Source organism: Aulonocara sp. 'chitande type north' Nkhata Bay, linkage group LG3 (assembly GCF_057382095.1).
Source record: "Aulonocara sp. 'chitande type north' Nkhata Bay isolate Kocher_YH1m ecotype deep benthic linkage group LG3, A_spYH_male_GT1.1, whole genome shotgun sequence".
Taxonomy (NCBI): Eukaryota; Metazoa; Chordata; class Actinopteri; order Cichliformes; family Cichlidae; genus Aulonocara; species Aulonocara sp. 'chitande type north' Nkhata Bay.
Genome location: NC_141346.1, coordinates 65,299,554 through 65,317,078, shown reverse-complemented (window position 1 = coordinate 65,317,078; position 17,525 = coordinate 65,299,554). Strand labels below are relative to the sequence as shown.

The 17,525-nt window shown below is 43.8% G+C and overlaps 1 protein-coding gene across 1 annotated transcript; it reads right to left on the bottom strand.

Moving 5' to 3' along the window:
• Window positions 1-1,220: 1,220 nt before the first annotated feature.
• Window positions 1,221-17,525, bottom strand: LOC147336607 (NACHT, LRR and PYD domains-containing protein 12-like). Its single transcript, XM_086285515.1, has 7 exons — window positions 17,453-17,525; window positions 15,545-17,336; window positions 13,860-14,036; window positions 12,212-12,388; window positions 9,878-10,054; window positions 7,333-7,506; window positions 1,221-3,227 (listed from the first exon to the last, which is right to left on the bottom strand). The coding sequence occupies exons 2-7, from the start codon at window positions 17,134-17,136 to the stop codon at window positions 3,218-3,220; spliced, it is 2,307 nt and encodes a 768-aa protein (XP_086141641.1). The 5' UTR covers window positions 17,137-17,336; window positions 17,453-17,525; the 3' UTR covers window positions 1,221-3,217.

Genomic DNA, 17,525 nt, shown 5'->3' with positions numbered 1-17,525 from the left:
GGTCAAACTGTCCAAGAAACAGAATTGGCTGGTAGCCCAGGGCGTGTAGTTTTGAAACCTGCAAGAACAACAAAGAAAAACATGCAGCCAGTCTTTCATGTAAGCAAACGGATGTATAACAAACCTTTAAGTTTCACATCTTTGTTGTTTTATTGTTGTAGATAGTTAAAAAGTATTTATGGCGACCAAACCTGTAAATGTATGATCAAATCCATCTTGAAATGTTTTGTCTCTCAGTTAATAGCTGATTAAATTAAAAATCAGAAGTAGCTTAAATAAAAATAGTTGAAGTTTTTTCTAGTTTGATGTCTTTAGTGTGATGATGTTATTCTGATGTGAATAACTTTTTTATTTATGCTCTTTTATAAATTAATATTTTATGTGTATATACATGTCTTGTTAGTTTCTTACTTCATGATATACAAGAAAACATTGACAACTGTGATTAATAAAAAATTGTCTAGCAGACCAACCACTTATTAGATCAGAACTTTTAAACTTACTGACAACTGGGCTGAATTAACCACCCTGCTGGCATTTCTGTTGTTTTTAACAGAGGCAGCCCAGTTGCTGTTTTTAAACTCTTCTTGTTTTTTTTTTTCAATCCCTCCTTTAGGTTCAGGACCTTTCGAATGAGGCAGGCGCAGTAGATCTCCTGGGGAGGGAGGCAAGAGAGGTCCCTGCAATCCTCTCCACTGCTCTCACTACCCGTTGTCATATTTTTCCTGCAGGACCCAGTGCAGGAGTCATACCACACAGTGATGCAGTTGGTGAGGATACTCTCAATGGTGCTCTTTAGAAGGTGCTTGATAGGTTTGTAGCTTGAACCTCTTCGCTGGAACGTTGAAGACAATATAATTACACAGCAAAAGCATTGAACACCAAGTAGGCAAAGTTCTTCGTGTTACTCATGAATGAGGGAGACCTGCCTGGATTCAAGTGTCGTTCCACCACTTGACCTCCGTCAGACTCTTTCCATCAGTTCCCAATAGCACTCCTTTTATTGTGGTTCCATGAATATGCATAGGGTCATTAACATATAACATCTTACATAGGTATACAACAAAGAATACTGAGTGTGTGTGTGTGTGTGTGTGTGTGGGGGGGGGGGGGGGGGGGTCAGAGTGTGACCCCATAAAGACTTCCCTAAACCTGCTGGTCTCAAAGTCCAGCAGTTCCTCAAACCAAAAGGCACTTAGACTAAGACAGATATAGCTACGTTTATCCTACCATAAACCAACAAGATAAGAATGACGACTGAGTTGGAAGATTGTTTTATGTTTAGTCAAATCTTTCCTACATGAAGTCGGATTACAAAATCATCCCCTAAGTTTGTTGTTTTATTCAAGGAATTGAAATTATAGAGAAAATCTGTGAAATGACTTAAAGAAAACAAACCACAAAAACTCTATGATGCTCTAAACCCCCTGGTTTAGGTCGGCAACCTTTCTGATGATGAGTGCATCTAACATTTCCTCAGAAGTCAATGTGCCATATGATTGCATTAGCAATAAATTACACACTTTATAGACCAACTTTATAGGATTATATTTGTGCGCAGATGTTTGCAGCTATCAGCGAATAGTTATCAGCTATTTTGAAACAAAAACAGACTTTTTATCCATAACAGCAAATGAACTGTACAACAGAAAATACAAATGCTATTTATGGTCTCCTCACAACAATGATAAGAAAAATAAACTGGACCAATATGTCATGTTTGTTAATACAGGGACACACATGTTAATGTGATCTCTGGTCTCCTCTGAGTGGGAGTTATTATAACTGACTGTAAAAAGTCAGCACAAGGAAAATAAACTCCACCTAAACTTGGTTTATATCTGACCCAGACAGACTGCAGGTCATAACTTCTTACCTGAAGTTCAGTTCACCTGACACTCGGACCGGCGGCCGCCTCGGGTCTCTGCTCCTCCTGCCTCCCCTTTCCCTCATCCACCTGCTGCCTCTGTGGAAGCTCCGCCATAGCCACCACCAAACAACTGACTTATTTTTACACATCGACCAGCATCCGGCCAATCCGCCATCTTTCATTGTTTATACCGTTACAAGAAAATAAAAAAACATCATCGGCCCATAAAAATGAAAAATCACCATCAGTATGCCCGATGGCCAGTCCAGCTATGGTCGTGCCATCAGTTTAACCCTTCACGTGCCAGCTGTGACACGCGTGCCCAGGGTTGCCGACCCCTGCTCTAAAGCATCTGATTTGGATTCCTGAGATCAAATATATTTTCCTTTGGCTTTGTTTTCTTCCCATTTGTGGCTTTAATGTAGTGTTACATCCTGTTTGTTTGCTTCCATCTGTATACATGTCCAGATTCACTGTTATGTTTCTATTCTTACATTGCTGTGTGATCACTGTTCCCTCTGCTGACTGATGTGACCTTTTGTATCTCACACTGATACTTGTCATATTTGTATCTGTGCCTAAAAGATAAAAAGTTTTCCATGCTAAAACACAGCTCCACCTCCTGCAGTTCTCCCTCTGAACCACTAGATGTCTCTGTTATCTAAATGAAGACGTGCAGCACAGCAACCACAGCAGCGCTCAGATCACACGTGTCCTGTTATTATGTATAAAAGCATGAAACAGGTGAGACAGGTGGGATCAATATTAATGTTGTGGGAATATATGAAAAAGCAACAGAAGAGTGAAAACATTTCGTGCTTCTAGAAAGATCTTTCAGCTCACAGCTGCTCACAGACTGTATTTACAAGTGACAAACTGCAACTCTACAGTACATCTACAGTATATATCAAATATATTCTGTATTCAAATCTATTGAGTGATGTTTGAAAGTCTTTCCAGGTGAGTTTGATCCAGGAGGGTCTGAAGCCAGAGTCAGACAGAGACTGTGCAGAGACTGTAGAAGGACAGAGCAGCAGCAGAGCAGTCCAGATACACTGATGATCCTCTGTCAGATCCAGAGGGACACACAGGGGTGATGCTGGACTCTACATTGTGTCTGACAGTGGAGCTGTTCTCAGAGCAGTTCACTCTGCAGCACTGACAGTCATCTGCACTTCTTCTCATTCCTCTGTCAGTCACTGCTGGATGAAGCTCTCCTCTCCACCTCCCAGTAACATGGCCCAGTCAGAGCGTCTCTACACACAAGCTGCTGCTGCTTCAACCTCTCTGGATCATCAGGACACAGCTCCTCCTCTCTCAGCACACACACCGTCCTGTTTACCATCATCACCTCCACCTGCAGAGAGAAGAAGGAAGAGCAGAGGAGATAAACGAGTGTTTCCAGAGACTCTTCATCAGCTGTCAGTCAGTGATGCAGCACATCCAGTATAAAGAGCAGCAGGGACTTCAGTGCTGGGACTGTACTAGGACTCATTGTTGCTTCACTTTTTCTAATCTTTGGATTTTTATTGAAGTTGATGAAAATGTTTTTCCCTCCTAGTTTGAGTTTGGACTTTCATTCATTAGAAGAACCTTGGTGTGTCCACTCTGAGCTCTGTAGGAACCCCAACAACAAGCCCAACAATCCAGATGGACGGTTCCAGCTGTTAACTGGAGGAATTCCATCCAAACATCTGCTCTCACTAAATTCTTCCTCACCTACAGACTGTGTTCTTCACTGCTTTAAACTTGGAAATGAATGCAGTCATTGTTGCTTTGTTTTGTCAATGTTTGTTCAGAGAGCTGATTGGCTGTTGACAGTGTTTGATCAGAGCGTGTCAGCCGTTACTATGGTGACCATAAAGGTCAGAAACAGGAAGTGTTTGTGTCCAATCCTGAAGCCTGTCACCATTCTCCTCTCACAGCTTCACTGAGAAGCTGCAGCTTTACAGGAAACACTGGATTTTTTTTCATACTGACTGTGTTTAGTACAATTGTTAAAAGTCCGCTTGTTCACTGTAGCTGTTTTTATACTACGTTACCCATGATGCACCTCGGTATCTGTACTTCCGGTTGGGAACTTGTTCAGCGCAGTTCTGCAAAGATGAGAGGTGTGTTGGAGGAGTAACGTATTTACTTGCATTCCTGTGTGAGTTAATACTGTGTGCGTGCTTACCATGTGAGTATTGTAAGATGAGAGTGATGATTGTTTGACAAAGGAGCTTGCAAAGAAAAGCGTCTGGACTTCTTTAAGTTGCTTGAAGACGTTTCACCTCTCATCCGAGAATTTTCTTCAGTTCTAAGGTCAAATGGTGGAGAGTCCCAGATATAAACCTAGTGGGAGTGACCCCCCACAGAGGGACAAAAGGACCCCCTGATGATCCTCTAATCACCTGAGCCAAGGTGTGAAATTGGGTGTGGGACCCAATCAGCCAGAGTTTCGGGTGTGTTCATTGTGAAACCTGGCCCCACCTTGTCATGCAAATTCCTGAGGTCAGATGGCCCAGGATGTGAGTGGGCGTTAAGGCGTCTGGGAAGGGATCTCAAAACTGGATTATAGATGGCAGAGAGTTGGGGTCGTAAACCCCCGCCTCTGTTCAAAGATGGTCGCTCACAGTGGACATAGATGGCTTCTTTCACTCCTCTTTCAAACCATCTGTCCTCTCTGTCCAAAATGTGAACATTGGCATCCTCGAAAGAGTGTCCTTTATCCTTAAGATGCAAATGGACTGCTGAGTCTTGTCCTGTGGAGGTGGCTCTTCTGTGTTGTGCCATGCGCTTGTGAAGTGGCTGTTTGGTCTCTCCAATGTAGAGGTCTGGGCATTCCTCGCTGCACTGTACAGCATACACCACGTTGTTAAGTTTGTGTTTTGGCGTTTTGTCTTTCGGGTGAACCAGTTTCTGTCTGAGCGTGTTGCTGGGTCTGAAATGCACCGGGATGTCATGCTTGGAGAAAACTCTCCCGAGTTTTTCTGATACACCGGCTACATAGGGGATGACAATGTTGTTGCGTCTGTCCTTCTTATCCTCCTTCGCTGGTGTCTGGTCTTCTTTTCTGTGCCTCTTTGCTGACTTTAAGAATGCCCATTTAGGATAGCCACACGTTTTGAGTGCTTCCTTTACATGCGTGTGTTCCTTCTTTTTCCCTTCAGGCTTAGAGGGAACATGTTCTGCCCAGTGGTGTAGGGTCCTAATTACTCCAAGTTTGTGTTCCAGAGGGTGATGGGAGTCAAAGAGGAGGTACTGGTCCGTGTGTGTGGGCTTCCGGTAAATTTCGATGTTAAGTTTGCCGTTCTCTTCAATGTGCACGGCGCAGTCCAGGAAAGGCAAACAGTTGTCCTTTGTGTCTTCCCTGGTGAACTTGATGTATTTATCCACAGCATTAATGTGCGCAGTGAAGGATTCCACTTCTTGTGTCTTGATTTTGACCCAGGTGTCGTCCACATATCTGTACCAGTGGCTGGGTACTCTTCCTTTGAAAGAGCCAAGAGCCTTTCTTTCCACTTCCTCCATGTAAAGGTTGGCTACAATAGGTGACACGGGGGAGCCCATGGCACAGCCATGTTTTTGTCTGTAAAAGCCTTCGTTGTATTTGAAATATGTAGTGGTGAGGCAGAGGTCTAACAGTGTGCAGATCTGATCGGGTGTGAAGTTGGTCCTGTCCTCCAAGGAGCTGTCTTCTTGTAATCGTTTTCTGACCGTCTCCACGGCCTCCGTGGTGGGTATGCAAGTGAAGAGAGAAACTACATCAAAGGACACCATGGTTTCATCTGGATCCAGGGTAAGTTTCTGGACCTTGTCGGTGAAGTCGGTGGAGTTCTTGATGTGGTGTGGGGTGTTCCCCACGAGAGGCGCAAGGATGGTAGCAAGGTGTTTTGCAATGTTATACGTGGCTGAGTTTATGCTACTGACTATGGGTCTGAGTTGGACAGTTTCCTTGTGGATCTTCGGAAGTCCATAGATGCAGGGTATAGCATCCCCTGGGTAAAGGCGGTGATATGTAAGGCGGTCAATAATTTTGTCCTTTTCAAAGTCTTGAAGGCAAGCTATAACTTTCTTTTTGTAGCTGCTTGTGGGGTCTCGCTTTAGGGCTTCGTAGGTATTGTTGTCACTGAGGAGAGTAGTGATCTTTGTATGGTAATCTGTAGTGTTTAGGACCACGGTGCATCTTCCCTACCTCTACATTGGAGAGACCAAACAGCCACTTCACAATCGCATGGCACAACATAGAAGAGCCACCTCCACAGGACAAGACTCAGCAGTCCATCTGCATCTTAAGGATAAAGGACAATCTTTCGAGGATGCCAATGTTCACATTTTGGACAGAGAGGACAGATGGTTTGAAAGAGGAGTGAAAGAAGCCATCTATGTCCACTGTGAGCGACCATCTTTGAACAGAGGCGAGGGTTTACGACACCAACTCTCTGCCATCTATAATCCAGTTTTGAGATCACTTCCCAGACGCCTTAACGCCCACTCACATCCTGGGCCATCTGACCTCAGGAATTCGCATGTCAAGGTGGGGCCAGGTTTCACAATGAACACACCCGAAACTCTGGCTGATTGGGTCCCACACCCAATTTCACACCTTGGCTCAGGTGATTAGAGGATCATCAGGGGGTCCTTTTGTCCCTCTGTGGGGGTCACTCCCACTAGGTTTATATCTGGGACTCTCCACCATTTGACCTTAGAACTGAAGAAAATTCTCGGATGAGAGGTGAAACGTCTTCAAGCAACTTAAAGAAGTCCAGACGCTTTTCTTTGCAAGCTCCTTTGACTACGATGACCTGGATGACTGAGAACCTTCACAGACACGATGATTGTTTGACTTCATCTGTGTAATTTGCTACGTAAGAAGCTAGTCCCGTTGCTATCGCTAAGATGCGTTTTTTGACCTACTACAGGCAGCCTTGTGTTCAGCCCATATTTCATTCCATATACGACTTACTGTCAAGCATTGTGGTTGTAGGTGGATGTAACTATTTACTATGTTTATTCTCTGAAGCGTTGTAAATCTGCAGAGGTCTGGTTTGCCAATGTATATACGAGCCAGAAATTCATTTATGGCACTCTAGTGGCCATGAGGTTATGGCAGATTGTATAACATTACGCTGGAAACCCACAGTACTGTATAAGGGGTACACTGCTATCCATAGTGGTTAATACAAATGTTTGTTCTTTCTGTTTACAGATGACCACACACACACACACACACACCCATATACACACTCACACCCCCTTTACCTGCATGTGAATACTGTAATGCCTCCATACCAACGCTGTACATCCTGTTGATGTCATCTGCCACCTCCTTAGTAAAGTTATTTGAACTACATCACTGTGGAGTACCATTCCTTCTGACCGAGGACGACTCAGTTGAAGCGTGATCGGCAATCAGTGCAAACATACATTACAACAATACTGCTGACAGCACCACCCACTCACTCCATCACTCTACTTACAGCAGAGTCTCCAGTCTGTAGTCTGGACTCTGCTGAAGATCAGACAGCTGCTTCACATCTGGATCCTTCAGGTTGTTTCCTGACAGGACCAGCTGTCTCAGATGGGAGGGGTTGGACTTCAGCGCTGCTGCAAGATAATCACAGCTGATCTCTGACAAACCACAGAGCCTCAATCTGTATAAAGAATGAAAGATGTAAGTTTATTAGACAAAGTGTGAGCTTGAAATCATTCAGTGTTTCATCATCTGTTCAGAGCTGAAGAAGGTTCAGAATGTAGAAGTTTAGAAAATGGAAACTCCAAACAGCTGAAGCCAACAGGAAGCAGCTTCAAACAGGAAACTGTGCAGAGTTTCAGACTATATGTCCTGATGCAGCCAGTTGGATTTTGGAGATTTGAATCTCTGTTCTGTGACTAAGTCCTTGAATCATTTCTTCCAGTTGGTCCAACAAGACAGACTAAGTGTTGGACATGTGTTGTGGCTCCATTAGGGGAGCTTCTAAATGTGATGTGATGGCCCCTCTGGGTCTGTCAGGTCACAGGACTGAAGAGAGCTCAAACTGGGCACACAGTTGTTCCAGTCTGGACCAAAGACTCTATACTGGGACTGAGGGACTGCTTTGACTGCACCCACTGGGACTTTTTAAAGGCTCATGTTCTCACTTAGATCATCGATTTCTACTTACTTTTCTTTCTGGGGAAAATGGGGATTACTTTGGAAACAGGAAGTATTTTCCCCAATAAGCAGCCCTGGATTAGTAAATCACTCCAACATGTTCTCAGGCAGAAGAAGCTGTCTTGTTATGAGGGAGAGAAGAAAAAGATTGAGGCACAGAAACTTGTTGAAAGAGAGATAAAGCAGCTAAAATCAGGTGTAAAAGTAAAGCAGAGGATGAGCTGAATAAAGGACACTCAAGGCTGGCTTGGAAAGGAATGAAGTCCATGGTGGGGATGCAGAACAAGGAGCAAAGATGAATGTGATGCTGAATCAGCAGAAGACTTGGACTCATTTGATTGCAGCTTTGATATCATTGATTTCAATGAAGAGCTTTGTGATTGTAGCAAAGGGCTGGTAGCTCTGAGAGTCCCACTGATGAGGTGTTTGTGTGGAAATCTCTTAGTGGGAGCAAAGAGAGAAAAAACCCTGGTCCTGATGCTGTGGGAGGGAAATGATTGAGGTGTGCTGTGAGGAACTGACTGGGAGATTTTCCACACATTTTCCAGTCCTCCTTGGAACAACAGGAAGTTCCCAGCATATGGAAACAAAGGTTAAGTGTCCTATGGCACTCAGTGATGATGGTGCTGTGGCCCCACCACCTCCACCTCTTTGTAAAGGAACTAACTGTAATCTGAAGCTTCAAATGGAACTAAGACTTCCTCCACTAGGTGGCAGTGTCTGATGAGAAAGTGTTAGTGGAGCTGGCCTGGAGTCAGAAACAGGAAGATGCAGGATTTGGGCTGAAATGGGGAAAAGTGGTTCGCACTAGTGCCTTAAAGCAAGAAGGTTGTAGGTTGAAGCTTGTTGGCCTTTCTGTGGAGGTTGGATGTTCTCCCACAGTCCAATGAAATGCTGCTTAGGTTCATTGGTGCTTCTAAATTAGCTGTAGGTGTGGATGTGAGAGAGTGCTTCTCTGTCTCTCTCTGTTGGCCCTGTGATGGACTGCTCACCTGTGCAGGTGGACCACGCCTCTTGCCCTATGACAGCTAGGGCACAGGCTCCAGCCCTGTGAGCCTAAGCTGAATAAACAGTTAGCAAAAAGGATCCATAGATGGCCTGAAATCCCCCAGTTAGCAGTTTGGTAGATAGCTATGACATGCTAATCCCATCCAGCAGCTGTATTCTACCTGTAAGCTGATCCCTGCTGAGCCAAAGCACTTTTTCATATACAAATTACAACCTTTAATAGAAACCTATTGGTCAGCATCTTATTAGCCTGCTGTTAGCTTCATTCCACAGAAAACTGAGAGAAACTAACAGAGTTGATAAAGAATAAAGAGAAATGTGCTGATTTAAAGCCTTTGAAGTGCTTCAGATGATCTCTGTCCACTTCTGTCCACTCATTCATTCATGTAAGCTTTCTAATGCAGCTTTGATCTTCACAGTCTGCTTCATGAAACTCATTCTAACCCTGAATGTCAGAGTGTTCCTCCTTCTCTTTTCCATCATTCATGCTGGCAGTGGAGGAGATTTGGATGTTGGACTGTGTTTTGGATGATGTGTGTATGTTTGTGTTGGACTGCTGTCTGTAAAGCAAACGCACATTTTGCTTTGGATTTCAGTGTCAGACAGACTTTAAGGTGGAATGAAGAGTTTGAGAGTTTCACAGTGAATTATCCAGTGGAGGATTTTTCTTCTTCTTTGAAGGTTTGAAATGTGAACATTGTTCTGCTGCAGTCAATGGACTAAACCAGAGAAGAAGAAAACAGACTTTACCATGAAGATCCTCAGTGTGGATCAGTATAATATCAGCCTGATGTCTGCAGTTTAGTGTCAGCACAACTTTCACATCATATTCATCTCAGCACAACTAAAACATGCTGACTGACCTCAGAGTTTCAAGTCCACATCCTGGACTCTCCAGGAAACCACACAGATGCTTCACTCCTGAATCCTGCAGCTTGTTGTTGAAGCTCAGGTCCAGCTCTCTCAGATGGGAGGGGTTGGACTTCAGTGCTGCTGCCAGATAATCACAGCTGATCTCTGACAAACCACAGCTCCTCAATCTGTATAAAGAATGAAAGATGTAAGTTTATTAGACAAAGTGTGAGCTTGAAATCATTCAGTGTTTCATCATCTGTTCAGAGATGAAGAAGGTTCAGAATGTAGAAGTTTAGAAAATGGAAACTCCAAACAGCTGAAGCCAACAGGAAGTAGCTTCAAACAAACACAACAAGAGAAAAAACTCTGAATGTTTCACATTAAAGTCGTACATTTATCATAAAAACAGGACAAAGACTTGAAAAAGTCGTGTTTTTCCTTCCAGGAACCACAAGGCTTCACTTTTAAAGGTGAAGTGTGAAAGAAATGGACATATTTGAAGTCCAACACCTTTTTCCAGTCACATTATTAAAGCAGACAAACTACAAGCTCATTTTCATTCCAACAAGTCATCTTCTGACCTGGACTAACAACACTGGTCTCTATGTGCAGCTGGCTGTGAGACCAGTGCTCAGGGAGCGTCTACAAAGTGCAACACTGAAAGAACATCACACACTCTTTTGCTTCCAGCACTTTCACACAAACATCTACTGTCATTATTGTCACCAAACTCTGTGGATCCTTTATTGCAAATTCAAATGGGATCAAATGGTCAGACAAAAGAGGGTTATGAGGAAATATGATGAAATGTTGTGTATTAGCAGCAAGTTATTGAATCATTTTCCTCAGAAACCAAACAAAATGATTGACAAACATGTTTTTACAAACTCAGTGTTGGACTTGGATCAGCAGGATAAGCTGATGTTTAAAGGCATTTGAGTCTCGCTGTATGAGAGTCCAGTTATTACTCAATATTTATGGATGATGTTCTTTCAGTGTTGCACTTTGTAGACGCTCCCTGAGACTCACAGCCAGCTGCACATTGACCAGCTGACATTACCCAGCATTAGAGGCGGCTGTAAAAAAAATGGATTTTCCTATTTAAATGGTTTTAATTTGAATAAAGTGATGTTGATTCATTCAATCCTGAATCGATTTTTAATATAAACGTATTTTGCCAGAACCTCAGGTTAAAGCTCCCAAAAGTATTTCAACAACAAGCAAACAGATAAAACAGTAAATGAGAGCAGCTAAACACACAAAGATGGAAACACAGAGCGTGGATCGTTCACTCGACGGCACATACACGGACACGCCGTCGGGGCTTAAAGTGGACAGCTCACAGATCCTCAAGCTGCAGGTTTCATCTGTCTCCAACCAAAACTGACTGAACCAGCAGCAGAAGAAGATCCAAACTACGCTTTACGTTTGATGAACATCGTCATGAATTCTCTCTGACTTTGACGTTTACTTCCTGCACAGCTCTCTCTCTCTCAGTGTACTTCAAGAACAGTTTACCATCAAAAATCTGTTTCCTGCATTATTCACTGCTTATTACGCACCAGTCTGCTGTTGTGTTCACTGCTGTCGGCCTCCGAAAACAAAGCCTCATTTCTGCTGTTCAATACTGAAGAAATTTAAACCTTTTAAAATTATGACAGATTACAAACTCTCAGCTGTGTCTGTAATCAAACCTCTGTAACTTTGCTTCCCTTCAGCAGCATCAGCTCATGTTCACATGTTGATTCATGGTTTGCTTCAGTTTTTGATGGACTGCAGAATATTTTGAAGGTTATCTGCTATAAAAAGCCAGAACAGGAAAATCTGCTTCATGTGTTTCTGTTTGATCCTCAGTGACTTTGACACAAAGGCCTCTGCTGTGATGATCACACCTCTGATCAAGTCTCACAGTGTCAGCTTTGTTTTTATACATATGGATATGTGCTGATAAATGATCAGAATTATAATATTTCCCACTGTCTGCTGTGTGCCGTGACCTTTGACCTGCTAAAGACAGTCAGCTGTGGATTATTCATTGTTGTGTCTGATACTTAGAACTGTGAGGAAGAACACTACACAGTTAATCAGGGTCCCCTCTCTCTGAATCAGGAAAGGTGGGCAGGCCGCGTGTGGGCCGCGGGCCATACGTTGAGTCTCACTGTTTGAAATGTGAACATTGTTCTGCTGCAGTCAATGGACTAAACCAGAGAAGAAGAAAACAGACTTTACCATGAAGATCCTCAGTGTGGATCAGTATAATATCAGCCTGATGTCTGCAGTTTAGTGTCAGCACAACTTTCACATCATATTCATCTCAGCACAACTAAAACATGCTGACTGACCCCAGAGTTTCAAGTCCACATCCTGGACTCTCCAGAAAACCACACAGATGCTTCACTCCTGAATCCTGCAGCTTGTTGTTGAAGCTCAGGTCCAGCTCTCTCAGATGGGAGGGGTTGGACTTCAGTGCTGCTGCCAGATAATCACAGCTGATCTCTGACAAACCACAGTCCATCAATCTGTATAAAGAATGAAAGATGTAAGTTTATTAGACAAAGTGTGAGCTTGAAATCATTCAGTGTTTCATCATCTGTTCAGAGCTGAAGAAGGTTCAGAATGTAGAAGTTTAGAAAATGGAAACTCCAAACAGCTGAAGCCAACAGGAAGCAGCTTCAAACAAACACAACAAGAGAAAAAACTCTGAATGTTTCACATTAAAGTCGTACATTTATCATAAAAACAGGACAAAGACTTGAAAAAGTCGTGTTTTTCCTTCCAGGAACCACAAGGCTTCACTTTTAAAGGTGAAGTGTGAAAGAAATGGACATATTTGAAGTCCAACACCTTTTTCCAGTCACATTATTAAAGCAGACAAACTACAAGCTCGTTTTCATTCCAACAAGTCATCTTCTGACCTGGACTAACAACACTGGTCTCTATGTGCAGCTGGCTGTGAGACCAGTGCTCAGGGAGCGTCTACAAAGTGTTACACTGAAAGAACATCACACACTCATTTGCTTCCATCATCCAACCTGAAGAGGAAACAGAGACGCCTCCCCTTCAAAGTAAAAGCTGCTCCTTTTGGACACAGTATCAAAGAAAGTCTACAGTATAACATAGAAAAGACAGAACAAAGCTTTGGCTTATTTTTTAAATTGTGCAGAAATGAAACTACACTAAGCTCAATTATGTGACAGACATTTCATCCCATGTCAGTTTGGCCTCATCCTGGGCCGGATTATCCAGCACACACTCTGACCACAGGCCCAGGGGCGGAGAGAAGAAGAGGAGAGGGAGGCCACCCTGACCATCACTCCAGCTGAAAACATCACACTTCCATTAAAGTTGGTGAGAAAATGTTGAGCAGGATGAGCTGCTGGCTAATCTGGAGGCTGTAGCAGCAGCTCACAGTCACAGTGGATTTCCACTCATGAAAAAGCTCTGGCTGCTTCATTTCTCATCTCATATCAGAGACTTTAATGCTTCACTGAAGCTGTACTGTGATGCTTCCATATCCCAGTGAGGCCTCCATAATGATTTCAGCTGTTCTGTACACACACTGTGTGCCCTGTATGGCTCAAAGTCTCTGCAGCCTGTTTTTATCTGCTATCATCAGATCTTCATCATCCTCATTCACATCCCTCACACACTCTACAGCCTCATCAGCACTGACTTCATCTTCACTGACTGATGGAGCACAACATGAACCTGTGGAGGCTGAAACACTGTCCTGTAAAGCATCTCCCTGTCACCACTCCACTTCTGTCAGCCTTTAAATGAACCCTGCTCAAGTCTGTCACTTCTGTTTGGAGCCAAAAGAAAAAACTGTTGTTCAGTCGTTTGGAAAGACAACATTTCTGAAAGCACTCAAACTTCTTCACATTTGTCTTCAGACACATCCTGAACATTTAGGAACTAAAGAAAGTTTCAAACATTAATCAAAGACCTGAAATATAGAAAAACAACAACAGCCGCAGTCAGTGAACTTACCTCAGAGTCTCCAGTCGACAGTTTGGACTCTCCAGTCCAGCACACAGAAGCTTCACACCTGAATCCTTGAGGTCATTATTTCTACTCATGTCCAGCTCTGTCAGATGGGAGGGGTTGGACTTCAGAGCTGAGGCCACAACTTCACAGTGAGACTCTTTGAGTCCACACTCAGTCAGTCTGTGATGATAGAAAATATAAAATGTGTTATTATGAAAGCAGAAAATCTGCATTATAAACACAGACTGAATGTATATGAAGACAAAACAGAGTGAGGTCATAATCTGATGAATCTGCTCTTCACATCTGTGCTTCAGCTCCTCTTACTGTGTTTGACATGACACAACGATTGAGTCTCTCTCAGACCTGCAGACTTTTAATGAGCATCTTTGTTTGGCTTTAATCTGCAGATGAAGGAGGAAGATGGTGTCACATTTAGGCTTCCATAATGTCCACAGTCTGTCACTGAGATCTGATCCAGAGTCAGAGTGAAGAGACACATTTGGACTGTTTCCTGTTTTGACTCCAGAACATTTTGAATGAGTTCAGCTCAGTGAAGAGTTCCACCTGGAAAGATGATCTCTGTTTGCTACCTGCTGTCAGGTACGACTGTTCACGTCCACACGCAGGAAAAACCTGCTGACTGTTACCAAACGGAGCAGAAATCTCATCACTGGACAATAATGATGAATGAACTCAGAGCTGCTGATATCAGATCTGATTTCAGGGGAACTAAACACAGAAATGATTGGCTCATTTGAGCTTTCTGAGCCATTATCTGCTGGTGTGTCGCTAGTTGGCAGAAAATGATTTGTATTCCTGTTCAGGGCTTCAGTGTTTATGAGTCCAGATCCAGGTGACAGCAAGTCAAAATGATGTTACCTGTCTGTGTCCAGCAGCAGCCTGTATTCACTTTGAATATTGTTATAACCTGACATGGATCAGTTTGTCTTTGATTGGTTTGTAAATGTCACTGTTTCCATTGGACCTGAGTGACGTACAAAGACAGAGAGGGAGAGAAAGGAGAGAAAGGATGGAGACAGCAAAGAGAGAGCAAACACAAACAGGTGAGAGTGGACAGGTGACCAAGGTCAGCAACCAATCAGAGAGCTTGTTTGACCCACAGTCACTGATGATGACTGCACATAACCAAGCAGTGTGTTACTCTGATATCAAATATGGATCCTGCTCTTATAATAATGATCATCAGATGATATTATTGTGTTATTTTGTAGCTGAATACAATGTTTGTGTGATTATCAGTGAAAGAAGCAGTGAGGAGGATGGAGAGAGAGAGAGGACAGAGGGTGAAGTTAGAAACACTAAAAGGATTTTTCATGGATTTCATGGATGATTTGAGTGATTTCCAGCAGGACACTTAAACATGTCAGTGGACGTCCTAAAGAACATATTCACTGATATGAAACGTGTCATTGAACAGGATTAATATCAGTGGAAACATGGTGGAAACAGCTGTGACTGCATGGATGTGACACACTTCAAATCTGTTCTCCACTCTTGGATTTGGGATCCATGGAGCTGCTGCTGAGTCTGTACAATAAAGGAATGGTGTGGAAGGTTGCAGCGTACGGACACAAACACTTTGTGGTTACAATCTGATTTTATTTTCAACATTACACTACTAACCTACACTGATCAATGATGTTAATGATCACATCTGGACTCACCCAGCCTTTCTGCAGTTCCTCACAGCTGGAATCAGTCTCTGTCGTCCCTGCCATGATGTTTTGTACTTCAGCAGGTCAAACTCATCCAGAACCTCCTCTGACATCTGCAGCATGAAGGCCAGAGCTGAGCACTGGATGTCAGAGAGTTCCTTCTCTGATCTGTTCTCTGACTTCAGGAACTCTTGGATCTCCTGATGTACTGAGAGGTCGTTCATCTCCATCAGACAGTGGAAGATGTTGATGCTTCTGTCAGGAGAGATTCCATAACTGTTCATCTTCTTCAAGTTGTTGATGACTCTCTGGATGGTTCCTGGACTGATCTCTGTCTGACCCAGCAGACCTACTAAGAGTCTCTGGTTGGACTCCAGACAGAGGCCATGAAGGAAGCGAACAAACAGGTCCAGGTGGCCATTTTTACTCTGGAGGGATTTAGACATGACTCGTTTAAGGAAATCATCCAGAGAGGACTCGTTGTATTTTTGTCCCAAAAAGTTCTTCAGCACCTTTGTCTTCCTGTTGGTGTGACAGTGGAAAATGTAGACTGCAGCCAGAAACTCCTGAATGCTCAGATGAACAAAGCAGTAGACTGGTTTCTGGAAGATCACACACTCTCTTTTGAAGATCTCTGTACAAACTCCTGAGTACACCGAGGCCTCTGTCACATCCAGACCACACTGCTCCAGGTCTTCTTGGTAGAACATGATGTTTCCTTTCTCCAGATGTTCAAACGCCAGCCTCCCCAGCTTCAGAAGAACTTCCCTGTCAGCCTCCGTCAGCTCCTGTGGACTCGTCTCACGTCCCTCATGGTACTTGTGCTTCTTCCTCTTTGTCTGAACCAGCAGGAAGTGTGAGTACATGTCAGTCAGGGTCTTGGGCAGCTCTCCTCCCTGCTCTGTAGTCAACATGTGCTCCAGAACTGTAGCAGTGATCCAGCAGAAGACTGGGATACTACACATGATGTGGAGGCTCCTGGATGTCTTCATGTGGGAGATGATTCTGCTGGACAGCTCTTCATCACTGAATCTCCTCCTGAAGTACTCCTCCTTCTGGGCGTCAGTGAAGCCTCGTACTTCTGTTAGCCTGTCAACACATGTAGGAGGGATCTGATTGGCTGCTGCGGGTCGGGAAGTTATCCAGACGAGAGCCGAGGGAAGCAGATTCCCCTGGATGAGGTTTGTCAGCAGCTGGCTGACTGATGACTTCTGTGTGACATCAGACAGCAGCTTCCTGTTGGTGAAATCCAATGAAAGTCTGCTTTCATCCAGGCCGTCAAAGATGAACAAAAGTTGAGAGACAGCCAGCTTCTCTGCTGTGACCTTCTGTAATGTTGGATGGAAAACATGGAGCAGCTCCAGAAGACTGTACTGCTCATCTCTGATCAGGTTCAGCTCCCTGAATGAAAGCAGAACCACCACACTGACATGTTGGTTCTCCAAGCCCTCTGCCCAGTCCAGAGTGAACTTCTGCACTGAGAAGGTTTTTCCAACACCAGCCACGCCGTTGGTCAGAACCACTCTGATGGGTCTCTGTTGGTCAGGTAAGGCTTTAAAGATGTCCTGGCACTTGATTGGAGCGTCATGGAGGACGTCCATCTTGGAAGCTGTCTCCAGCTGCCTCACCTCATGTTGGGTATGAACCTCTTCACTCTGTCCCTCTGTGATGTAGAGCTCAGTGTAGATGGTGTTCAGGAGGGTTCTACTTCCTGTTTCATCACTTCCTTCAGTCACACGTTCACATCTCCTCCTCAGACTGATCTTATGTTCATCTAAAACCTCCTGCAGACCAACATCTGCTGAAAGAAAGAAAAACAATGAGACTAAAGAGAAAGAAAACTCTTCAATGTCTGAACAACACAAGAAGTCCAGTTTTCAGAAATGAGTCCATCAGCAGACAGATGTTCAGTCTTACTTTGTACACAGCTGCTCTGACTGGCTGTCTGCAGTCCAGCTCTGCTTCTGGATCTTTCTCCCCACTGTGCAGA